At 44.5% G+C, this 27035-nt stretch overlaps 1 protein-coding gene across 5 annotated transcripts in view; it reads right to left on the bottom strand.

The window, feature by feature from the left end:
* Positions 1-27035, bottom strand: part of CDH13 (cadherin 13) — a 1454811-nt gene that overhangs the window by 455503 nt on the left and 972273 nt on the right. For all 5 annotated transcript variants that reach the window (XM_053609618.1, XM_053609625.1, XM_053609630.1 and 2 more), the window contains one exon: positions 23262-23414. In XM_053609618.1, the coding sequence (XP_053465593.1) occupies positions 23262-23414 (153 nt within the window). The remainder of the gene's footprint in view (positions 1-23261; positions 23415-27035) is intronic.

Here is a 27035-nt window from a genome sequence, read left to right as displayed (position 1 = left end):
GCCGGTATTGGGGAACTTGGATTTGGAAGGGTTTCTACTATTTTCTAACTGGTAAGAATGGCTCACTGGGCCTAAACTGTGCCAATAAATACGGTTTATGCTAAACATCTGCTCTCCTTCTGGGAGTCAGGGATTTTGGTACATGATAGGCCGAGGGTGCCCATGTGACCAGCCCTGAACAAAAGCTCTGAGCACTGAGATTGCAGTGAGCTCCCCAGCAGACATCAGTTTACACTTGCTGTCCCAACTTGCTGCTAGGGGGATTAAGTGAGTCCTGTGTGGTTCCTCTCACAGAACACCTTTGAAGCTTGTGCCTGGTTTCTCCTGGACATCACCCTCATGCCTTCCCTGTGCTGATCATGCCCAGATTCCTTTCACTGTAAAAAGTTTTAGCAATTAATACAACTACCCTGTTTCCCCAAAAATAAGACAGTGTCTTATTTTAAGGTGTGCTCCCAAAGATGTGCTAGGTCTTATTTTCAGGGGACGTCTTATCTTGCCTGTAAGTAGGTCTTATTTTCGGAGGATGTCTTATTTTCGGGGAAACAGGGTATATGCCCAGTCCAAGAATCTTTCTAGCAAATCACTAAGCCTGAAGGTGGTTTGGGGACCACTAATACACATAGCATTTGTCAATAGTCTGTCAGAATGAACGTTTCAAGGACACATGTAGAGAAACACTGCCTGACACCATAGATCTATTGGGAGGAGGAATGTTAAATGCTGAACACAGGCTCTGGCAGATCAGATGGACCTGTGAAGAGCAGGCATTAGTACTGTTATTCCAGCGTTCTTACTACGGATAATATCATTCTGGGAAAACGGGAGCCCTCTTTGCTACAATCTTGAGTATCTGCCATGCGACATATATGCTGCTTTATACACAGTAACCACGGGCTGGATGTTTGTTGAATGAATTCTGAAGCCTTTATTTACACAGTGCTGTGCCAACACTGCCCATTTAAAGCATGCAACTACAGCCCTCTGGGAGCTCACAAATCCACAATAAACACCATCCGTAAAGACAGAGCTGAAGATGAAAGTGCAGACAGAAAGCTTGGCAATAAAAAGTGAATGGATGCAGAACACAAAGAGTGGTCAAAATGCCTTCCCCAAATAGAAAGCTCGACACACATGCATGGGAGGGTGGACTTCAGAATTCCCCATTTCTTTTTATTTATTTATTTATTTATTTATTTATTTATTTATTTATTTATTTATTTATTTATTATTGTTGGGGATTCATTGAGGGTACAATAAGCCAGGTTACACTGATTGCAATTGTTAGGTAAAGTCCCTCTTGCAATCATGTCTTGCCCCCATAAAGTGTGACACACACCAAGGCCCCACCCACCTCCCTCCTTCCCTCTTTCTGTTCCCCCTCCATAACCATAATTGTCATTAATTGTCCTCATATCAAAGTTGAGTACATAGGATTCATGCTTCTCCATTCTTGTGATGCTTTACTAAGAATAATGTCTTCCATGTCCATCCAGGTTAATACGAAGGATGTAAAGTCTCCATTTTTTTTAATGGCTGAATAGTATTCCATGGTATACATATACCACATGTTGTTAATGTATACCATGTTGTTAATGTATACCAATGGATTAATGTTGTTAATGTATACCAATGGATTAATGTTGTTAATCCATTCCTGGGTTGGTGGGCATTTAGGCTGTTTCCACATTTTGGCAATTGTAAATTGAGCTGCAATAAACAGTCTAGTACAAGTGTCCTTATGATAAAAGGATTTTTTTTCCTTCTGGGTAGATGCCCAGTAATGGGATTGCAGGATCAAATGGGAGGTCTAGCTTGAGTGCTTTGAGGTTTCTCCATACTTCCTTCCAGAAAGGTTGTACTAGTTTGCAGTCCCACCAGCAGTGTAAAAGTGTTCCCTTCTACACAATGGGAAAGGATATTTGCATATTTTCAATCAGACAAAAGCTTGATAACTAGGATCTATAGAGAACTCAAATTAATCCACATGAAAAAAGCCAACAATCCCTTATATCAATGGGCAAGAGACATGAATAGAACTTTCTCTAAAGACGACAGACGAATGGCTAACAAACACATGAAAAAATGTTCATCATCTCTATATATTAGAGAAATGCAAATAAAAACAACCCTGAGATATCATCTAACCCCAGTGAGAATGGCCCACATCACAAAATCTCAAAACTGCAGATGCTGGCGTGGATGTGCAGAATTCCCCATTTCTAGAGAGGCGACTTCTGTGGTTCCATGACAGCCCTTCCTGCAAAGCTGGTAAACCCATGGGGGAGAGGACTTCATTGTTAATGAGGAAGAACATGCTTGAAATGGTGATGATACCTTTCAAAATAATCCCAAATCTAAGTCTGGATATGGTGGATAACCTGGATGCTGGATAAAGAGCTTATTCAATAAGCTTCTTATTCCAGGAAAATTTCACTTTCACTGAGGCTAAGGTCTCATATACTCACTGACCGTAAGTATAATAACCTATTATTGCAGCTTGCTCTGGACAAGACTGACTTATACCTATAGTCCTGACCTAAATATTAATAAGGTTTTTTTCACTCCCCAATGTCCCCCAGATTTGGACAATAAATGCATTCTATGATGACCGTAGGTTGAATCCTATGAAGCCAAGAGGGACACAGATTACCAACTGGACTCCCACCCCCAGCCTGGTAGACACAGGTGGAGCCTTAGCCATAAGTGATAGACACTCCTGAAGCACCAGGCAGCTCATGAACCTGACACGAGGCCACTCTTTGAAGGTGCGTTGTGTGGAGGTTATATATTCAGTGGTTAACAATAGCCTGGACACTACAGCTGGACAGCAGGGAGCAAATACTTGCCATGTCTTGGGGAAGGTACTTAACCCCCACTGTCTCTGTTTCCTCAATATTCAAAAAAAGAAAATACAAACTTTTGCCTCTTTGGGTTCTTACAAAAACTAAGAAAAGATATCTGAATAGTGTTTGGCACATGGTTTGTGCCTGGAAATGTTAGCTGTATTTAAAGATACTTCCCTCTGAGCCAGGGAAGATGAGAATCCGGGTTGGTCAGGGCCTGTGTATAAATGGTATCCTGTCTGTCTCCCAAGACAGAGGCTGTCAACTGGCTCTAGTTCTCCCTCAAGTACAGTCTGGAGGCAGCCTCAAAATCTTCCTCAACATGGATCTCCAAGAAGGTAATCCTCTAAAATACTTCTGGAAATTCTCCCAAGTGTCATCACTTTCCCTGAGACAGAAATTCAGTCTATTCTGTGGGGATCTTATCTTCTCCTGACCTAACTCCCTGAGGCTGCTGTGAATCTCATGAGAAATGCTGGTGGGCAAGCTCTGCACGGCCCTCTGCATTAACCTACAAGGCCTGCCCATTCTGACTGAGCCATTCTACCCTCTCCAAATATACCTGATTTAGAAAACCTTGCCTTATGATTATATTGGCTATAACTCAGATGATTTTGGGAAAAGAATCTTTAGTGCTGGAAGATGACCACTCCATGTTTCTAATGGCATTTCCACAGGGCACAGGGTACGTCCCAACATTCTTCTAGGTCCTGTTCCTCCCACTCATCTCCACCTTAGCAAATGGCAATCTGTTCTTTCTTTCTTAGTCCTGGAGTTCTCACACTATCTGACTTAAAAGCATACTATTAAGTGACAATAATCAAAACTGTGTGTGCTGATATAAAGATGGAAATCTAGATCAATGTAACAGGACAGAGAGCCTATAAATACATCCTTATGTACACAGCCAAGGCATTTTCAACATGGAGCTGAGGATACACAAAGGGAAAAGGATGGTGTCTTCAATAAATAGTTCTGGGAAAACTGGATATCTACCTGCAAAATGTGAAGTTGAACCTTTACCTTATATCATATAAAATATTAACTTAAAATGGATTAAAGACTTGAGTGTAAGACCTAAAACATAAAAGTACTAGAATAAAAAATACAGATAAAACTTGAAGACATTGGACTGTACAATGATTTCTTGGATTTGAAACTAAAAGCATAGGCAACAAAGCAAAAATAGACAAATGGGGCTACATTAAACTTACAAACTGTATAAGAAAGGAAAAAAAATCATAAGACTGTGGATGAGAGAAATCAGAGAAAATATTACAAATCATACATATGAAAAGAAGTTAATGTTCAAAATAGATATAGAACCTCTACAAATCAACAAGAAAACCCCCCCCCCCACATAACCTAATTTAAGAATGGGCAAAGAATTTGCACAGACAATTCTTTAAGAAGTTATACAAATGAGTAGTGAGGATAGGAAAATATGCTGAACATCACTCATCATAAAAGAAATGTAAAGCAGAACTACAGTGAAGCATCACCTCCCACACTTACAAGGATGACCACTATCAAAGGAACAGAAAGTAGTAAGTGTTGTCAAGATGAGGATAAACCAGAACCCTAATGTACTGTTGGTGAGAATGTAAGATGGTGAAAGCCATTGTGGAAAACAATATGGAGGTTCCTCAAAATGTTCAAAAGAGAATTACCACATGATCCACCAATCCCACTTCTGGCTACCTATCTGACGATTTAAAGCAGGATTTCAAAGGGATGCTTCCCCACCCATGTTCATTGAGGTGTTAATTCACAATAGCCAACAGGTGGAAGCAAATCAAATGTCTCCCAACAGATGAATGAATGAAGGAAACGTGGTATATGTCCAATGAAATATTATTTGGTCTTTAAAAAGGAAATCCCACCATATGTGAAAACATGGGTGAACCTCAGGGTCGTTATCCTAGGCCCAATAGGCCAGCCATGAAAGGACAAATACTGTATGATTCTACTCATATGAAGTACCTAACGTGGACAAGTTAGTAGAACCAGGAAGTAAGAACATGGTTGCCCATATCTGGGGGTGGGGAGGAGGAGAGAGGAAGAATTAGTGTTTAATGGGTAGAGCTTCAGTTTTGCAAATTGAAGAATTTCTAGGGACTTGTTATACAACAAGGTGAATGTCCTTAACAGCCGTGAACTGCAGACTTCATGATAGTTAAGTCGGGTGTGGTGATGCATGTCCACAGTTCCGGCTACTCGGGCCCTGAGACGGGAGGATCACATGAGTTCAGAGGACACTCAGGCATATTGCTGGACACCTACATTTGTGGCTTTTGTTCCCTGCAAGTGTCTCTACAGCTTACAACCTCCACTTTCATCAGAACTTTTCATGTCTCCTCTTCAGAAAGGCCAGCCCTGTAAGGTAAGCCTCAGCCTCATTTCTTTTTTTTGATTTTGGCCAGGGCTAGGTTTGAACCCACCACCTCTGGCATATGGGACCGGCGCCCTACTCCTTGAGCCACAGGCGCTGCCCATCAGCCTCATTTCTTATCCTCTGGTCCTGATTCATTTTACTCAAGGGACTTTCTCAGCAGCTGCCTGCTCTCCTGCTGGACATTCCCTGAGGGAAAGAACTCTAATTTGCTCCTGCTTCCTAGTATCCTGAATAGTGCTAGATAAATAGCAGGACTTAGGTCGTATCTGTTGGATGAATGAGTTAAGGAAGGAGAGTAGAGCAGGTGGAAAGAGCAAGCTTACTTCTAGAACAAAAGAGCTGAAAGGAAGACATGGGCTGACCTCAAAATCTTGGAGAAAGGTTTTTGGTTAAATGCAATTCAGAGATTAGCCAACATGATACACCACAAGCTTGGTGGGTAGCAAAATAAGACCCTCTTGGAGTTGCAGTGTTGAAGAGAAGCATGTGAATCTCACAAAGACCATGGCCCTTCTGGGAGATTAAAAAATTATTAATTACTTTCAGTACATAATGTGTGTTTAGAAAGGGCTTTCCCCTCACCATTTGTGACATAGAGCCTGGGCGGTAGATCACGGACTTCATTTCCTCCTTCCATTCATCTTTTTTATTTCCAACTTGAGGAACTAACCCTGCTGCTCTCCCTCTGCTGTGATAACTTATAACTGAACTACTGCTGATCTCCCGCGTTAATGAAACCTCACTTTATGTCTGTTAAGAATGACATGGCAGGGCTCTTCACAGCAAGTGTGACAAGACCGGGACTATATTTAGAGCGAGGAGTGAAGCACTAGCCTCCAGGCCCACACAGAGCCTTGGCTTCTTATCTTTCCTCGAGAATGTAATTGCGAAGCCAGCAGGAGACAGCGGGGCACGTGGCTACACTGGACCCATTTCTCAGGTCAAGAGAGATGATGCATTTCAAGCTCTGCGTCTCCTGTTAGGCCGAGATGAGGAGAAGGATGCACATGTCCCTTCCACTCAAGTCAGAACTTAGTCTGTGGCAGACCAAGCTCTCCATGAGTTGGAGGACATCTTCATACAGAATGGAGAAGGAGGCATTTAAGAATGTAAGCTCCATGCCATTCCATGCGGAGACTGGACGAGCATACAGTTTGTCTGAAAGAATTAGGTCCTTTGGTGCCTGAGATGACAGAGACCACAGGCTCTCCAGTCCAGCCCAGAACCTACCTAGAACCAACCTAGGCAAGACAGAGACCAGGAGGTTCACTCATACGACCATGTGTTTTCCCAGGATTTCAAATTCTACAAAACATCCCATCTCAACAAAGACCAAAACAGTTCATATTGAATGGACCAGTTTATAGGAAAACAAGATCTGTTCCTCAGTAACCGGGACTCCAAGGCAAAGAAGTGCAATGCAGCAGTGGCCGACGCACTTGGGCACCGGAAGCCTTCATGTGAAATCCCCACGCCAATGCCTCTGACACTGAGCATAGCTGCTTGACCTCCTGGGGTCTCCTTTCTTCAAAGCACCACTATATATACTTATGGCTGGATAATCACAATCGGGAAATAAAAATGTTGTTTATGGACCTCTTAATGGTTTTCCAGTTCTGTGCTCTTAACATGTGATCTCCTTTTATCTTGACAAGAGCTGTGGGGAGCAGAGTCTCTCATTTCACAGCTTGTCTCAAATGACGTAGCTCACAAGAAGCAAAGTTATAATGTCATAATAGTAAAATGTAGACCCGTGTCCTCAGGTGGGGAAGGACCTGAGGGGACCAAAGGGGCAAGAAAAGCTTCATCCTTCTCTGATGTGCCCCTTTCAATAAACAGATTTGATCTGTAAAATTTGGATCCAGTTGAAGGCTGCACTGAAGGACCTAGAAGCCAAATGTGCCTTAAGGCGGCAGGTTCCCCACTGAGTCCCTTACTTTATACCACAGGTAAAGGACATGAAAGGTGAGCTTCATTAGCTCATGGTGACTTGGTGACTCACTTCTGCCTTGGGAGCAAAGACATAAGCTCCCAAAGACATAAGACACAAACATCACCGTAGTGTGGCTGCTGGCTCAGCGCCTGCTGTGATGAGCACGCCCTGCTCTTCTCTCAGCATCCCCTCTTGTTCCGAGCACCTCTGTGGGCTACAATCCCCTCAAACTTGATTCATGTGCAAGTCACCTGTGCTGCCGGGAGGAACGCAGCAGGATGCCCCTCCTGCCCCCTCCTACCCCCTTTTACCCCCCTCCTTCCCCTCTACCTTCTCTCCCTACTGGTCCTGACACTTGGGATTTCCTGCTCTGTCACTCTGGCCTCCCTCACCTTTTTATGTTCCATGATTTTTAAATTGAGGAAAAATTCACATAAAACGAACCATCTAGTGCATTCATGATCGCATACAATCGTCCACTCTACCTGGTTTCTAAACATTTCTACCACCCCCGAGAGAAAGCCCAGGCTTACTCAGCATTCACTCGCCGAACCCCTGTTGCCACTCTCGGGCTTGTGTTTCTGTGGATTCACTCACTCTGCACCTCCACATAAATGGGACCATACAGGATGTATCTGGCTTCGTTCGCTGAGCACGACATCTTTGGGGTTCACACATGCCGTGGTCCAGATCATCACCTCCTTCCTTCCCACAGCTGCATGACGTTCCATCGTATGGCGGTACCAACGCGTGCTTACCCAGTCACCAGTTGTTGGACCCCCTTACCCCTCGACTTACTGAAGCAACAGGAAGTATGAGTGACCTACTGCAGGAACGGGGACAGTTAAGCCAGAACCCGTTTCCAGAAGTGTCTTTCCTGAATAACCATGTCAGGAAAGCTTATGAGCACCTACCAGGCCTTTCTGGGCCAATCATTTCTCTCCAGTTTTACAAATTGCATTTTTTCTCACCTACATTATACAAAGTGTGATGTCTGTAATGGTTAATGCTACTTATAGGGTAATATTTTTAAAAGATTTGCTTTCTTTAAAGTGTACATATTGGCTTACACATGTTTCTTGACTATAGGTCTTCAAAATGCCTTTATGGCATGAATGTGCGTTGTAAATTTTAATGAAGCAATGGTAGTTTTAATGTTTCCCAAATGTGCCTAACAGAGCACAGAACTCCGGGTGTTTCGGCAGCTTGGGGGGCACATCTCTCAGTTGGTGCCAGAAGCAGTTGGGAAAAGCTATTCCATATTAATATCTAAATCCTTTCCAGGTCCATACAATGGGGAGGAGGAGGAGCACATCCATGATCTTAGAGGTTGGAATGCTTCTGCGAGGCTTAAAATAGGCACATTTGGAATCATAAGTTAAATATCTTAAATGCATTGAAATGCAAATTATTTCTGAATTAATCATATAAGCTATATAAAGCATCATGAGTTTGAATTGCAGTCAAATGGTAACAACTCATAACTTAAAACACAATATCCACTTGGAAATATCCTAATCCTTTAGCACTTCGTAGCCCACAAGTTTGAGGATCTCAAAGGGAGGGAGTCACAAAGAGAAGAGTGTCTTTGAGAAATGCACTTTCCCCCACATACCCTCAGTATATGGATTAATTCTTAACATGTAATCTGCTTAAGTGTGCCGTATAGTTGGAAATTGTGTTTCTGAATAATATCTACATAATTTTCAATAAAAATAAACTTGCCATAAATTATCTCGATCTTAAGGTATCAAAGACAAATGGCCTCTGCAGGAATTAGTTCTCCCTCAGGAATTAGAAAATGGAATTTGTCTTTTGCAATGAAAAAAAAATTTTTTTAAATGCCACAAAATAAAAAATGAACATTATTGAGTTCTGCTAGAACCATATCACTGACGCCTCTCAGAATTTGGGCAGTGGGGCACTGGCCTGGTGGAGCCTTGGCAGGCCAAGATTCAAGTTCAAGTCCAGTCAGGGAAGCACAGTTGGCTTAGAGGAAGGCCCACAAGGTATAGCTTTCAACGCTCACAGCAGTGCTGGTCAGTGGGGTTTATTATTCTTATTGTACATAGGGTTTCTCAGCAGTGACACTACTGGCACTTGGGGCTGAATCATTCTTTGGGGTGGGGCTGTCTTGTGCATTGTGGGATGTTTAGAGACATCCCGGCTTCAACCTAGGCATGTCTCCAACCCGGTTGTAATAACCAGGAATGTTTCCAGGCACTGCTGCTGTCTCTCACAAGCCAGTTGGAAAACTACTGGTTTACAGTGAACACATCAAGTATTCAAATGACAAGTGACAGGGCCAGCGTGAGGAGCTTGGGCCATGGTGGGGAGGGAGTGTGTTGGTCACGTGGTTCTTCCACTATCAGCCATGTAACCTTCCTGACACTTCCCTAAGCTTAGTTTTTACCATATAAACAAGAGACAAAACAATGTCTACCTTCAATATTCTAAGGAGGATAAGGCCAGGCCTGGTGGTGTGGGGGCTTCTCACTTTCAAATTTCTCATGCCTAGAACAATGTCTCTGCCATGACTGGGGCACTTAACTTGGTAGTGACACACAGGAAATGCACTTAATCCTCACCTGAAGGCAGCTGGAGCACAGGCAGGCTCCGCTGTGGCTACGCAGCACCAGGAGCAAGAATTTAAACTTGGAGTGTTTGGATCTGAGCTCAAGGTGCTTCCCTCCACTGACATTCCCTGAGGAATCAACACCCCATCAGTTCACCCCTACCTCTTCATGGACAGAAGGGCCTCGGGGCGGGTTGCTATTTGGGGGCCACCTCTCACTGAGCAGCTGAAGCAGCTCTGAGCCTGACACTGCCCTAAACACAAATGAAAATCTAGTGTCCTGCCGTTCCCTGATACCTACAGAATCTGAAGAAAATGGTCCTCAAAAAAGACCTAGGTGACACTGAAGGAAGAGAAACGGGGAGGTTGTCAAAGAGTCTAGGACATTCTCATCGTGGTAGGAAAACATATCAGACAAACCAGTTTGCCTCAAACTGCCTGACCCTTGAGAGAGAGGGTTGCAGGGTTGTCCTGGGGGACCACGGAAATGTCTCTTCCCTCTGGTTGTCCATTATTGGAGCCAGCAGAAGAGGGAACCCCCTTGCACACATTGCTGGTCACATCACATTCCAGAGGCGACTATAGCTAGGGTCAAAGGTTAAGATCATTGTGTGGCCTTGGGCACATCCCTAATCCACTCTGGGTCTCCATGCAGCTCATCTATAAGAAGGGGTATGATGGTAGGTAGACTAAGGGCCCCCAAGGATACCTGGAGTCTGAGAATATGCTACGAAAATGTAAAGAGGAATTAATGTTACAATAGGCACAATTTAAAATAAGGAGATTATCCTGGATTACCCATGTGGGCAGAATGTAATAACGAGGGTGTTATGAAGGAAGGAGACTGGGTGGGAAGTAGGAACAAGAATGATGTCAGGGACTCAGCCCACTGTGGCTGACTGCACGGCGGGGCAGGCGCCCTGAGCCAAGGAGCACAGGCGGCCTCTGGAAGTGGGAAAGTCAAGGGGGAAGCTTCTCTCTTGAGCTTCCGGAGGACCAGCTCGGCTGACAGCCTGGTGTAGCCCGGTGAGACAGTGTTGGAGTTCTGACCTATGGAACCATAGGATAACAAATAGCCTATAGTGGTCAATTTTGTCAGAAATAGGAGACTAATATCAGAGCGAGGATTTGTGCAGTGGTGTCTAAGGACCAAGCAAACCCACAAATAGCTGGGCATTGTGGTGGGCCCCTATACTCCCAGCTACTCAGGAGACTGAGGCAGGAGGAGTTTGAGGTTGCTGGGAGCTATGATAGTATATCACTCTACAGAGAGCAACAAAGTGACAATCTGTCTCAAAAAAAAAAAAAAAAGAAAGAAATTTCAGTTTTCCCTTGTCTTAGGGCCCAGACGTCATTGGGTCAGCCCCAAGTAATCCCCCCAACACACACACTCACTGTGGCATTCCAAGATTGTCTCCTCTGCTTGACACCCTGTAAGGTAAGTTCCCCAGAAATCAGCTCAGATTTGAGACTAGGGAGTCGAGGGTGTATGTGTTTAGGTTGGACACACAGGATGACTCCAACTTACTCCCATGCCAACTTGCAGGTGGTATCAGCTGGGGAAAGCTGCCCAGGCAGTCCTCCTGTGCCCGCTCTTTGAGCTAACACATACACTTTGGAAACATATTTCCTTTAAGTGGGGAACTGAACGAGCCTTGCTTATTACCTGAGCTTCACGTTAACAGGAAGAAACCCTGCCCAGAAACTAATGTATCTTCAAGTTCATGATTAGGCTGAGGGCTGAAAAGTCAAAAGGAATAGAAAACAAATTGGTGACTGGCTCTGAAAAGCCCACCACTCAGTTTTCTGAGACTTTAAGACCAGCTGGCCAAGACTTCTGCTTCGGGCCTACTACCTTTAATTGTGCTATCCCCTGGTATTAGTGACCAGCTGAAGAAGGCACGGTCAACTTCAAAAGAGCACAGGGCTCTTTTCCCCTCCTGGCATCTTACTGTCCAGCAGCGCCAACCCAGTCTCATGAATGTTTTAGGCACTGATCCCTCATTTAATGAGGATGTGACCCCGTAGTCTGCTTTCACCGTCCCAGCTCCAGAGTGTTTAGTCTGACACACTGAACAAGGCTGTTTTGACCCCATTTGCAGGGAACAAACACCCACGAGTTACAAAGTACAAGCAGGCCTGACACAGCAGGCACCTGTCTTCCCAACATGGAACCAGAGAAGGTAGACTTCAAACTTTGCATAATAGGATACTTCAAGCAAACATCCGCACTTTCAGAAGCAAGAAAAACAGTATGGAAATGATGTTTTGGTGCCCAGCACTTCACTGAGAGGAAAGATAAGCTTTCCCCACTATAAAGATCTTAAAGCTGATACCAATCAAAGGAATTAACAGCTCACGGCTCTGACCAACTGTGTTTAATAAATAATTTTGACATAGCCCACTGACAAACCCCTGTAAGAGAAAAAGAACTGAAATTTGAAATTTTAATAAAGAATATTTACTTGGCCCGGAGATTGAGCCAGACTAAACGGGGAGGACGAGGCAGTGCAGAAAATGCGTTTAGAATAAAGAAAGGTTTTCTGGTTTCTTATGTCTAGAAGGAAATGTGAAGCTCCAGGAAGGCAAGGTTTTATCTTTTATCTCTTTTCCCCAGTACCTGGGAGGTAGTGGGTTCTCAACAAATGAACACATTTTTAAATTAATTTCTATTGCATGACTATTTTAATGTTATTGTTGACATGCTCAAATATATCTTATCTCCCTGAAATACAAATTGGATGTCACTCCCTTGCTGAAAATTGTTCCTCTGGGACTGAGGTTTTCTTAGAATAAAATCCAAGTTCACTGCCTTGCCCTGCTCAGCCCAGCCCAGCCCAGCCTGGCTAGGGCTGCCCACCGCATCCTGCTACATTCTTCATCCCAAGGTATACTTAACACCTTCACTATGAGTTTACATTGGCCCATCCACCACCCAGGTCTTCCTAGGAGAAGGTGGCCTTTGTCTGATGTGTGTCACCCTCACTTCAGAGACAGTACTCACTGCCCCCACTCGTCCTCCACATGGCAATTGGATCATGCCTACAACATCCACATTTGATCATGGCACTTTTCAGCCCCAAATCCTCTACCACCTGTCCCTGCCAGCACAGGGACATTACGTCTAAGCTCATTCCTTAGCACATGTGGTCCACCCTCAGCAGTCATGAGCTGCATTTCTCCTGAGGTGCCACAAGCTCTTTCTTCTTCTGTCCCTTGTCCTCAGAGCGACTGCCTGCCCTGTCCACCTCCCCACCACCTGCTTGCTCCTCATTCTTGAGCACCTGCTTTGACCTCCTGTCCTTTGGAGGCCCACTCCTCTCCCCTGACCATCGTCACCTGTCCAGCCCCAGCAAGACTGCAAGCACAACCAGCATGCTGTCTCTTGTTGCAGGGCCCAAGAGACAAACACAGACTGACCATTTGTGCCTGATGAATACTGAGTGGACAGACCAGGAGCTATTTCAGACCTCTAAGTTGCCAACCCCTGGGCTGGGTGCCCACAGAGCTGAGAAACTGATAGGTGGGACTGTCCTGGCAGGGTGCATGGCATGGGTGCTCCATGGCATCCCCCAACCTACTAGATGCCATTGTGACAGCCAATTCCAGATGTCCCCTAGAACAGCTTGACATGAGAGACTGGTTTTATGGAAGACAACTTTTCCGAGGGGGAAAGAGGAGTAGGCAGAGCTCAAGCAGTGATGCAAGGGATGGGGGATGGCTGGTGGCTGTAAATACAGATGAAGCCCCTTTGCCACATTGCCTGCTGTTTACCCCCTGCTGTGAAGCCAGTTTGTAAGTTTCATGGAAGATAATTTTTCCATGAAGATAATTTATTTATAGGGAAGAGCACAGGGTGGGGGCAGGGGCAAGGGGTGGAGGGGTGCAGCTCTGCAGCCTGGCTCCTAACAGCTCCTAATCGGACCATTCTGTCTACTATCAGTCAGCCCTAGAAGACAGGCATATTCAGGTGAGATATGTGGCTATTCAAGGGCAGGTAACTTGCTCCCACTAGGGAGAGGCTGGCCAATTCCAAGCAATGGATGATGATGTGTGTGAACTAAAACAAAATCTTAAGCCCCAGCCTAGTGAATGGCCCACAGGACCCTAGAAATACCCTAAAGCAGGCCATGAGAGGGAGGTCAGACATGTCTTGTCATGCCCCACTCCCTTCTTAGAGATGTCCTTGGTAAGGAAGGTCATGCCAGACACAGCTTAAGGCATACCTGCAGGTCATCAGTTCACTGAACAGATCACTGGAGTCTGGGTACACGTCTGATTTGTCTTTGATTAACAGCTTCCTTAAGTCGAAACATTCCAGACCTTTAGACAAAGCTTTATTTCTTTAATCAGTTACAAATCAAAGAATTTTTAAAGCCCCCTATAACCCACAATTCCCTGCTTTGAGATGTCCCGCCTTGGTGGGCCCAACCAATGTATACCTTCCCTATATTGATTTATGAGTTTGCAGTTTATTCCTGTCTCCATGAAATGCCTGAAACCAACCGTGCCCCAACAGAGCAGGGCCACTTACTCAAGGCTTCATGGGCATGCCCCACCCCACAAGCTCAGTTTAGAATAAACATCTTCAAATTATTTTACAGAGTTTCAGTTCTCTTCCATTGATGCCTGGGTCACATTTGCACATCTGCCCTGATCACAGGGACCTGGGCTTCTGACCTGCTTCAAGGGAGCTCAGCCTCCATCAGGGGTCTTATTCCCCACATATTTCCTGGGAGCCCCAAGGCTGGCTTCACAGGGCCCCCACCAATGTCACTTCCACACCACCTGCCAACGGCTGCTGCTTCCTTCCTGGAGCCCCTGTAGGGAACATCTCCAGGATGATACACCTCTAAGGACCCGCATTTCCCACGGCCACACTGCTATGGGCGTCTGCATGTGTGGTGGGGGGACAGTGAGGGGTTCTTTCCAACTGTGTAGCCCTTTATTCCCTGGTCTCACAGCCATAGTGCTTAAACCCAGATTCTTATCCAGTCTTGTGTGATCAGTTTAATTGGCTTCTGGATCTCACCTTCAATCTTGCAGAGTATCTCAAGAAAACATACTTTCAATCATTTTCTGCCCTCAAACCCAAGGACTGGAATCCCACTTTGAGGTGCCTGAGTAGGGGATGGCTTGCCCCTATCTTCCCTTTCGTTTCTCACTCTTCCTGGTCTGTGCCCCTCACAGACTCCTTCCTCCTCTGCACATTTTTACTAAATTAAAACAAAAAAATTATCTTTATGCATATTGTGGAGAGCAAACACATGGGTAGTGGGTGGTGGGAGCCAGATTGGACCTCCTATCTGCATTTTCAGGATCTGGTCCCAGAGGGGTCAACCACAAGGCTTGTTATCAGGGAATAAACATTGGAACTAGGTTGAGTGCTGGGAGCCTGAGCAGATGTCCAGTTATTTAACTTGTTTTTCTTTGTCAATTCAGTGGGTTTGATGCAATGTGTCTAAAGGGTCTTCCAGTTCTGATGTACTGTAATATTTCAGAACATTGGGGAAAAAAAAAAAAAAAAAGACCACCACCACCAAGCCACGTGAAGCCGCAGCTGTGATGAAGCAGACTTGGTTGCAAATTCGCCCATCATATCACTTATTCATTCCAGGACTGTGTGCTGAGTCCTGAGTGTGGGCCAGGTGCCTCGAGTGCAAGGCCCCGTGTGGGGATGGGGCAGCGAGAATTAAGGAATGCCGGGTTCTCCCACCTGCCGAGATTCAAGCTGAACCTCTTCGGAGGAGTTTGTGCTAATGAAGTTCAGAGAAATATGTTTCCATAGCCCTGAGTGAGGAAGCAGCTTTGCTTAGTGGACCAAATAACTAATCAGTCGGCAGTGACTTGGCAGTCTAATCCGAGGATGTAGCTGCCTGGTAACGTCACTCAAACTCTTCAGGCCTCAGTTTCACCAGCTGCACCTGGCAGATAAGGCCAAGTTGCAGAGTAAAGTGCTTGGGGGATGTGAGGAGCTGAGCTGTAAAGAGCCAGGTGAGCTGCTGCGACCAAACTCCCGATTCCTCATCTCTAAAGCAGTCAGGAGACCACCATTCATTTGTTTATAAAATTCAGTTTCTCTGCAACCCTATTTTTAAGTGCTTGTTGTGTTAAGGGACATCAGCAAGTAGAGAGCTTCAGATATTTGCTCACAGTTAAGCAGTGTTGGAGGGGAACTAAGATCTTTGACTTTCTACTATCATGTGCTAGAAATTGTTATGTTATCTCTTGAAATTCACATAAACCTTCCACGTTGGCATTGTTATCCCAACTCCTAGTTATGAATAAACTGGAGAGAGATGAGTTATATTAACTCAGTGGTTCTCAGACTTGGCTTCATAGTGGAGACACCTGGAGTGCCTTAGAAACTTACAGGTGCTTGGTCACACTTCAGGATACTTGGATTTAATTGGCCTGAGGTACAGCCGGCCTGAGCATCAGGGTTTTCAAAGCCCCCTAGGCAATTCTTGTGCAGCAAAGCTCAAGGTCACAGATGTAATTAGGCAGGAAAGCTGGTTCTGCTGACCCCAAGGCCAATTTCCTCCTATTAGGAATTATCTCAGCTTGTACCAGCTCCAATCTTCTGAAGACATCTTTATCTCTGACCTAAAAGATTAGTTTCAAGCAAACTGTAAGGAGTAACATGGCATTTAAGAGTCATCCAGGGTGTAGGCCGGATGGAGCAGATTTGCTGGCTTCTCAGGATCCATTAATAAAACCAAAACAAGGCAGGTTGGGAGAGTTTGGGCCAGAGGTAGAGGGCTTGCAAATGGCACAGCACACATAAGGCACCAACATGTTACCCGCGCGGAATGGCAGTTAGGCTGGTGCAAAGGTCACCTTGGTCCAGGCAAGTTAACAAATCAGGTCAGCTGCAGTGGTGTGGTACTCAGGAGTGTGGGTGTTCAGACCTGAGGTTCTCAAACTCCAGCGAGCCTCCGATTCACCTGGAGGGCTTGTTGAACATCATCTTGTAAGACCTACCCCCCAAGTTTCTGACCCACCAGGTCTGGGAAGGGGCCTAAGCACTTTTCTAACAAGTCCTCAGGTGACACTGCTGCTCTGGGAGTCACACTCTGACAACTGTCCAGTTAGACAATGCCTTTTCATAGAGCACGCCTGACATCCAGCCATTTAACTCCCAGGCGGATGCCTCTCACCTGCTTTCACCTCCATTTTGCCTGCAGGGAGCTTAACTTACAAGGCTGAGCCGTGACTGGATGGTTTCCAATTCCGGAACATTTACCAAGTGATCGGTCTGAGCACTACCCACTTACCAACATCTCACTTACTAACTTCTAACACCATTAGGAGATGATACTGTAATCTTACTTTCCTTCCAAAAAGGAAATAACTTGCCAAAGTGACACTGTATTAGGACAAACCACGAAACTGCTGATATTCGCCTTTTTTTCCACCTATAAAAATGGCAATTTCATATGGCTCATCTGCTGGCAGAGTCCGGACTCTAATCTCAGCGTCTTTGACCCTGAAGTGTAGGCTTTTCACTCCAGTTCTTTGTTCCCTCCCACTCTGGGCTCCTTCCTAGGCCAGATGTGTGTTCCTGAGGGATGGGATCATAATGATGAGAGAAATTAAGATCATAGGTTTGAAACCACACTCTCCCTAGTGTGAACAGATTACCTGCTCTTGAATAGCCACCTTTCTCACTTGGAATAAAATTGTACTTGTGACATGGCTGATGTCGTAGGTGACAACAGGCACCCTGACCCCCTGGCTAGCTGACTGTCCTGTACTGGAGAGCCTGGGAAACTAAAAACTATATTGGCCCACCTGTCTTGCAGCTAGAACCGGGCACATAATCCAGCCCCTTCCTGCAGACACACCAGCTTGGGACATGATGGATATAAGAGGCACAGGCAGCTGCTGTGCTTCACAGATCAGAGGTTCCAGGAGGCCCGTGGCATAGTCACCTGGCTCTTCTGGGAAGCCACAGCACACTTGCTACATCAAGTTCTGAGCACCAGAGCAAAGTGGTGGGAAGAGGCTGCAGCAGTGATGGCTTCTTGCTTGCTTTGAATGCATGTCCCCTTCATAACTCATGTTGAATTTCATTGTCAATGCATTGGCACTGGGGAGCAGGCCTTTGAGAGGTGATTAGCCCCTGAGTGCCCCACCTCACAGGTGGGTTTATGCCTTAGTGAAAAGGTTTCTGAGAGTGCACTCGCTGTTGGCCCTTCCAGCTTCTATCACATGAGGATTCAGCTTTCCTCTCCTCTAGAGGGTGCATCTTGTTAGGCACCCTCTCAGGTGGCCTCACCAGACACAGAACCCACCGGTGCCTTGACATTGGACTTCCCAGCCTCTAGGAATGTGAGCTGACAAATTTCTATACTTTGTAACTTACCCAGGCTTAGATATTCTGTTATAGCAGCACAAGTGGAAAAAATGTTGGACAACTGGCAATATCTGGAGATTTGTGATCATTAAGATTGGGTGGAAAGTGCTGGATGCTGGCTGATTAGTGGGCAGAAGCTGTGGTTAATGCCAAACATTCTAAGGGCACAGGTCAGCCCCCCCCATACAAAAGAATCACTCAACCCCAAATGACAATAGTGCTGATGTTGGGAAACCTTGTGCCAGAGTAATATTGTATGTGGCTGGGTATTCCCTGTAGCACCTCCTCCTCTGGCCATGCAAATGAGGTTACTTGGCAACTTTACCTGCCCTCTTCAATAAATCCAACCATTTATAAATTCTCTGGAAGGGATTTTGTTAACTAATACCAAAAATTCTGATCGAGAAATGTGGCCATGTGGGTGGCTGGACTAGAGGATGAGGAAGACCCATGCGCCTTGTCCCTGCCATTAAGAGTGGGGGCCTTCCAGGTACAAATCTTATCATGGGTGGTGAATCACACTGAGGTAACATGTGCCTTACCTATGCATAACATGGTCATTATTATAAATAGGTTATTCACCTAAGTAACTCTCTCATCTGGGTAAATCTTTATCTCCAAATTGTCTCATGATCACTAACATTATGACACACCTATTTCCACATGACAACACCATTTTTCACTTTAATGTATCTTCTGTCAAATTGTCTTGCAGCTACAGATGGGTTGGGATTGGGGCAGAGCCACATTAGTGAATGGAAACATGAGCAAGGATATCTTCTGGCTGCCAGTTTTGCTTCAATTTTATGGCAACACTCTTAACCACAAAGTCAAAACTTGACCAAGAAATTGGCTTGAAGGAGAGCAATTTATACAGTAGAAAATATGAAGAAATATTCAGAAGGAGACACAGAGATCTGTCCATGTTCTGTGGCCAAGAACACAGGTGGCTCCAGTAACCTGTCCTATTGTTGATAACAGTATCAAGCTCATCTTTACACAGATTGAATGAGATCCTCATTTAAGTATTTAGCATTGTCAATGTGTAAGACATGTTGACACTGACACAGATGATAGCAATACCCTTTGGGATTCCTTTTGGCTCTCGGCTAGCTCATTGGTGAAGATAAGATAAAAGCCATTTTTCTAGGCTTGTGCATGTCAGGGATGCAGGGAGTTCTTGGGCCCACAACAGGTGCTCAGAAACTGTTAGCCCCCACTCTCCTTCCAAGGGTTTCTCTTCTCCCACCCACCCACCCACCCACCTCACTGGATCACAGATCAGGGTGAAGGTCACCTGTTCATGACACCCACCCTCTACCATGGTCCTGCCTAAGACCCTTCCACACCCCAGCCTACACCCTCCACGTGTCCCCCCATTCCACTGCTGTTATCCGGTATTGACAAACTTGCAGCCAGCAGATCATACTCACAGTGTGAGGGAATCATTACCTCCTGCTAATATTGTTATAGAATTTCATAAACTTGGTCATTCATGAATCATTTACAGTACTTTATTCCAATAAAGAGTTCACAAATCACTCAAATGCTGGCAAAATGCATAATAATGAGTCATATTTCAGGAGGCTTTGCATTAATATGTCAGCTTCCAATATTTCAAGAGATAAATTATTTTCCCAGGTGCCACTTCGGGTCAGAAGCACAGGAAGCCCTTTGGGGGGCTGGGGCGGGGGGCAGTGGTGAGGAGGCCATGAGAGGGTGTCTAAGAAGTCTACTTCATCTGGCCAATCGTACTCCCTTCCCAGGCCCAGTAAGCAGGGTTCCCAGGAAGGGGGTTGAGGACTGTGCAGATTAGATGGGAAAATCAAGCTCAGGGTAAATTAGGAAGAAGTGTTTCTTAGTGAATGGAAAACGCAGGGCTTTGGAGCTATAGAAAAGCAAATATGGATCCCAAATCCAATACGTACTGGCTGTGTGACCTTGAAAAAGTTGCTTAACAGTTATTTGCTTATCTGTAAAATGGTGTTAAACCTACTTCCCAAGTCTCTTGTGTGAAATGGATTAAATAAGAGAAAACATCTGAAGTGTTTAGGACAATATCTAATACGTAGTGTTTAATAAACAGGAGCTCCAATGATGGTTCGTATCAGGGGCCCAAGGACAAATGGGTCCCTGATTATTTCTTATCACACAGATCCCTGAGACTCAGATCAAAATGCTTTCTTGTTGGATTTGGGAAATGTTAACACATTAGCATGTACTTGCACGCAAGTAGCATTTAACTTTAACATAAACAACAACACTGGAGCAATTATGACAGCAATACATCCTGCTTTTTAAACTTACAAGAGTGGAAATGAAAATGTGGGGATTTTGAGGCCTGGATTCATGCTCTTTGAAGAAGCAGTTTTGCTGCCAACAACACCGACTTCCGTGAATACAATGGATGTTGCTGTGTTACCGAGACAGTGAAGAATTTCTAAATAGGTGTTTGGAATGGACTGGAATTGTCACATCCACGTGCCCGAGAATATCAGGAAGGGAGTAAGCTAGTTCTCGCTGAGTCTAAAAATGGGAGAACAGGCTGGTGCCCATAGCTCAGTAGTTAGGGTGCTGGCCACATGCACTGGGGCTGGACGGTTCAAACCTGGCCTGGGCCTGCTAAACAACAATGACAACTTCAACAAAAAATCCCAGCTGGGTGTTGTGGCGGGTGCCTGTTGCCCCAGTTACGTGGGAGGCTGAGGAAAGAGAATCCTTAAGCCCAGTAGTTTGAGGTTGCTGTGAGCTGTGACGCCCCTGCACTCTACTGAGGGTGACATAGTGAGACTCTCAAATAAAATAAAATAGAATAAAATAAAATAAAATAATAGGAAACAAAGGACAGAATGAGAAGGACCTTCAGATCTTAGGGACCTTCGGATTGGAAGAAAGCAGGGCAATTACAGAACTGAAGGGCACGAGGCAGGGAGGGAAGTGGCCTTAGAAGCCAGACCCTCAGGAGGAAAGTGAAGGGTGACTCCAGTTTGGTCACAGCAACTCCATGCTTGAGTAAGAAACTGCTTTCCCACCAAGTAGCAGTAGCCATTCCAGTGGGCATATGTAGCCCTGTACCCAGGGTAAAGCAAGCCATATGGTCAACAAGCACAATTCTTGTCACCTACATATAATAATAAGGAATTTAAATCAGCTTATTTGGAAACAAAGCTTTGGAAGGAAAGCTGAGATTCCCCTACTGCTTTGGAGGATGTCCTCACCCTAGAGAATATATGTAGAATGAATGGATGAATTGATTAAACCATCCATATGCTATTAAGTAGATCATAAAACTATTATAAAAACTCAAGATTATTCACAGAAATTCATGTGCAAGATGAGCAGGTTGAGCCCGTCTCAGAGTCCTTGGAATCTTCATTTGCCTTTTGTTGGCTTGAACATGATTGATCTCTCCCACTCATGTGTAAGATTGTGCCTTGCTTATCATTCTAAATTCTTGACATGTATAATTTACTTAATCTTCATGAAATCCTATGAGGTCATCATCATTGTCATTATTATTATTCCCATTTTCCAGGCTGAGAAGTTGAGTCAGATACCTGCCAAGTTCCCATAGCCAGCATAGGAAAGCCATGGCCTGAATCCAGCCAATGTGGTGCCTACAGAGTCTGTGCTGTTAGTGACTATGATGTTCTATGACCTCACTTTCAGAAAAAGTATGAGATGCTCCAAGCTACAGACCAACCTCGATTTTACTAGCTAATTAGCAAGCACTAGTAATTTCACTGTCTGTGATCCTTAGACATGCTAGTATTAGCTGTACTTTGTGGACAAGAATCAAGAAATCAGGGCGGATAAGAAAGTTGTTCAAGATTTCACAGCTCAGTAAGCAGCCACGTTGAGAGAGATTTGAATGACAATTTTCTGACCCTGGAGCTCTTAATCACCATGCTATGAAATTGTGAAATTTATTGTTCTTTCTGTTTGAAATATAATGGATCATCTTAATAGGCAGGGAAGGAGCAGAGGACACCTACACACAGTCTGTTGCTAGTTTTTCCTACAGTGGCTGGACACTTATAGCTGCTGGTCACCACTGGTTACAGTCAAGGTTGGAACTGGAAATCTCCGAGGGTATCAATGGTCAGTTTCTACAACCACCAAATTCCCCCTTGGGTACGTGCTGAGAGGACTCACGGGTCCCCCCTCACTGACAGGTGACACCCCTGTGGGTGCTCAGAAGAGTCTTTGGCAAGGTTTCCAAGAGGGGAGTCTGGAAGGTACCCACATCCTCCCGGACTCCAGACCTTTGAACACGTTGCTCAGTGTAGGACCCAGCAGAGGTTGGGACCCCACCACCTGCATCCTTCCACCACACTGCCTTGTCTGTCCAACACTGTATGCCTCCAATACCCTTATATTAAATAGTATCTTCTCATTGGAAACTCACAGCAATTCAATGGAGTAGGTAAGAAAAACAAAGAGGACAGTAGCTCCAAACCATGGCCATTAATGCCGTTTCTTCCTTTCTTCTGTCATTTTTCTTAAACATACACACATCACGATGTGTACAAATACTTAATCCATAATGAGGATAACGTATGGTTTGTATGTTCTGCTTCTATTCAATACCACATCCATTGAATCTTTCACATATAACTAAAACTTCTTAAAAAGAATTTTAAATGGCTATAGAGAACTGTCTTGCAAAATGTGCTATAATTCAAACACTCCTCTACTGCTGAAGATTTAACAATTGTCTTCATTTCAAGGACTATGTCTTACTATAACAAAACTGAACTGAATTCCTCCACATTCCCTTAGAATAGATTTCTAAAAATAGAACGTCTAGGTCTGCAGATTACACTTTTTACAGCTCTAGATCATCCAGCTGATCTCTGGAAAGCCAAAGTTGACCCAGAGGGCTTCACAGAGGAGGCTCTGACCTCCTCTGAAATGCCTCCAGGGTCTCCCTTCTTAGTCTCCTCTACCCAAAGTCCAATGCAGGCTCCATTGATGAGATGGAGACCCCCACTGTTACCCTATCAGGGTTCAACTCCAGCTCACACAGTAACACCCTAAAGCCACACAGTCCTGAGTTTGGTGAGGCACAGAAATAATGAGCTCAGTGGGAAGAAAACAATCTTTGAAATCCATGTCTCTGCATGGAGGGTGAGGAAGTAAGGGGTACTTACTTGATAAGTAGCGATCATTTCTCTATCCAAGGACCGTGTCACAGAGACGCTCCCCGTGTTCTCATTGATTCTGAAAATTCCTTTAGGCTCTTGATCCACTCCCTTTCCTGTGAGCCGGAACTTGGACCCTTCCGGTCTGTCACTGTCAACTACCTGGTGAGAGAAACATACTGACATTTAAGACTGTCTGAAAAACACAGAGAAAGCACATTAAAAACATAACTCAGTGACCCGTCTACTAATCACAGGTCCAACACACAGGTGCCTGCAAAGATTTGACTAAAGTAGGATCATTGTTTAATACCTTCCATCCTATCATCCAAACCTTGGTAGCTATCAGCTGGGGAACTTACCAGCACTCAGGTGACATGTAGTGATGGACCCAGTGGGGGCAATAATTGTGAAGTTGGGCATTTATATTGTTTCTAACTCTAGTAAATAAAATTTTGTTTTACTTTCTCTATAAGCAAGATGAAATAGGCAATGAAAACAATTTATTTGACAATCTTATACTGCTGTAGTTCCCAACCTCAGGACTATAGGCTGGTACTGGTCTGTGGCCTGTTAGGAACTGGGCTTCACAGGAGGAGGTGAACAGCAGACCAGCAAGGGAAGCTTCATCTGTATTTGCAGCTGCTCCCCATGACATGCATCACCACCTGAGCTCTGCCTCCTGTCTGGTAAGCAGCAGCAGCATTAGACTGTCATAGGAGCACAAACCCTACTGTAAATTGTGCACCTGAGGGACCTAGGCTGTGTGCTCCTTATGAGAATCTCATGCCTGATCTGAGGTAGAGCACAGATCCATACTGAGGACATACACAACATGCTTCACTGTGTGTCACTGTCTCCCATCACACCCCAGATGAGACCATCTAGTTGCAGAAAACAAGCTCAAGCCTCCCACTGATTCTTCAGTATCATGAGTTGTATAATTATTTCATTATGTATTATACTTTAATAAGAACAGAAATAAAGTGCACAAAAATTGTAATGTGCTTGAATCATCCAGGAGCCATCCCTCACTTAGCAAAATTATCTTCCATGAAACTGGTTCCTGGAGACAGAAGGCTGGCAATCACTGCTATACTGAGTAACCGCTGATGGATGTTCTATCAGGGGTCCTCAAACTACCGTCCGTGGGCCATATGAGGCGGTGTGATTGTATTTGTTTCTGTTTTGTTTTTTTTTTTTACTTAAAAATAAGATATGTTCACTGGACCTCCATAAGAGCTGTGCTGCGACGGCGATCGGCGCCTGCCAGGACCTCGGTAAGAGCTGCACTGTGACACCTGACCTGCAACCCACACCCGCCGGACCTCCCCACGCCCTTACCAGGAACTGCAGGAGCCACGCAACCCCGCATCCTCCCTCCTGTACTCTCCCTTCCTCCACACCATCAGCTCATCTGTCCAGGGACTCTGGTAGCCATGTGCCCTCTGGAGCCCTCCCTGCCTCTGCGCGGAGCCCTTCTCCTGGCCAGACTGCGCAGCCTTAGGCCCTCTGTGCCAAAGTCACTGGGCGCCAGGCACTCCCAGAACTGTGTGCACCCCCCACCCCCCACGCCCCGTTGCTGAATCCGGGTGTGTCACACTCCGGAGCTGCTTCCACAACCAGAACTCCCTGGATGAGGCAGCCCCAGAAGAACTACACAGGGTCACTCCCTACAAAGATCCAGAAACAATAGAGTGATCCCGCTGGGGTCTTGTCTTGGAGAGACACCTCCCCACCTCTGAGGACGGCCAGAGGCAATGGTGAAAAACAATCGTGAGGCGAAATCAACAGAAAAACTCTGGCAATATGAATAATCAGATTAGATCAACTCCCCCAAGGATCAATGGGGGCAGACACAGCACAAGATTGCATGCACAAATAAATAGGTGAGATGTCAGAAATCGAATTCAGAATTTGGATAGCAAATAAGATCGAATTAGAATTCCAAGCAGTAACCCAAAAGATGTCTCAAGAATTCAACGAATTCAAAGAGAAAATGACCAAAGATTTTGACACGTTGAGACAAGAAGTTGCAGCCCTCAAAGATCTGAGAAACACAGTAGAATCCCATAGAATGGAGCAAGCAGAAGAAAGGATTTCTGACATTGAAGACAAAGCTTTCAAATGCTCCCAAAATCTCAAAGAGGAAGAGAAATGGAGGGCAAAAACAGATCACTCTCTCAGAGAGCTCTCAGATAATTCAAAGAAAACCAATATTCATCTTATAGGGATCCTCAAAAGCAACGAAGTGGCTTCACAAGGCAGAGTCTCTTCTCCATGAGATTATAAAGGAGAACTTTCCAGACATGCCAAGAGATTCTGAAATTCAGATAGCAGACAGTTTCAGAATCCAGCACAACTCAACCCAAATAAGACATCCCCCAGACACATCATAATCAATTTCACTAAAGTTAATATGAAGGAGAAAATACTGAAAGCAGCCAGGCGAAAGAAAATCATCACCTACAAGGGGAAGAATATTAGAATAACTGCAGATCTCTCTGCTGAAAACTTTCAAGCAAGAAGAGGATGGTCATCGACTTTTAATCTCCTAAAACAAAATAACTTTCAACCCAGGATCCTGTACCCAGCTAAACTGAGTTTCATTTTTATGATGGAGAAATTAAATAATTTAATGACATTCATATGTTGAAGTAATTTGCCATAAGTAAACCAGCTCTCCAGGATATTCTCAGACCTATCCTCCATAAAGACCAGTGTAACCCTCCACCACAAAAGTAAACGCACCCAGAAAATTTTGATCAAATTCCAACTTTCACAGTTGCAAAAGGATTAAAAATGTCCACCAGACTCTTGAAAGCCTTATCAATATTCTCAATTAAAGTGAATGGTTTAAATTATCCTCTAAAGAGGCACAGGTTGGCTGACTGGATACAAAAACTCAAGTCAGATATCTGCTGCATACAAGAATCTCATCTTACATTAAAAGACAAATATAGATTCAAGGTGAAGGGATGGTCATCTATACTCCAGGCAAATGGAAAGCAGAGAAAAACAGGCATTGCAATCCTATTCGCAGACACAATAGGTTTTAAACCAACCAAAATAAGGAAGGATAAGGACGGACACTTCATATTTGTTAAAGGTAATACTCAATATGACGAGATGTCAATTATTAATATTTATGCACCTGACCAGAATGTACCTCAATTTATAAGAGAAACTCTAACAGACATGAGCAACTTGATTTCCTCCTGTTCCATAGTAGTTGGAGATTTTAACACCCCTTTACCAGTGCTGGATAGAGCCAACAAAAAGAATCTAAGCAAAGAAATTTTAGATTTAAACTTAACCATTCAACATCTGGACTTAACAGACATCTACAGAACATTTCATCCCAACAAAACTGAATACACATTCTTCTCATCAGCCCACGGAACATACTCCAAAATCGACCACATCTGAGGCCACAAATCTAACCTCAGCAAATTTAAAATAATAGAAATTATTCCTTGCATTTTCTCAGACCATCATGGAATAAAAGTTGAACTCAATAACAACAGGAATCTGTGTACCCATACAAAAACATGGAAGCTAAACAAACTTACGCTGAAGGATAGATGGGTTATAGACGAGATTAAGAAGGAAATCACCAAACTTTTGGAACAAAACAACAATGAAGACATGAATTATCAGAACCTCTGGGATACTGCAAAGGCAGTCCTAAGAGGGAAATTTATAGCACTGCAATTCTTCCTCAAGAAAACAGAAAGAGAGGAAGTTAATAACTTAATGGGACATCTCAAGCAACTGGAGAAG

This window comes from Nycticebus coucang, chromosome 2, assembly GCF_027406575.1.
Source record: "Nycticebus coucang isolate mNycCou1 chromosome 2, mNycCou1.pri, whole genome shotgun sequence".
Classification (NCBI taxonomy): Eukaryota; Metazoa; Chordata; class Mammalia; order Primates; family Lorisidae; genus Nycticebus; species Nycticebus coucang.
This window is presented reverse-complemented; position numbering and strand designations above follow the sequence as displayed.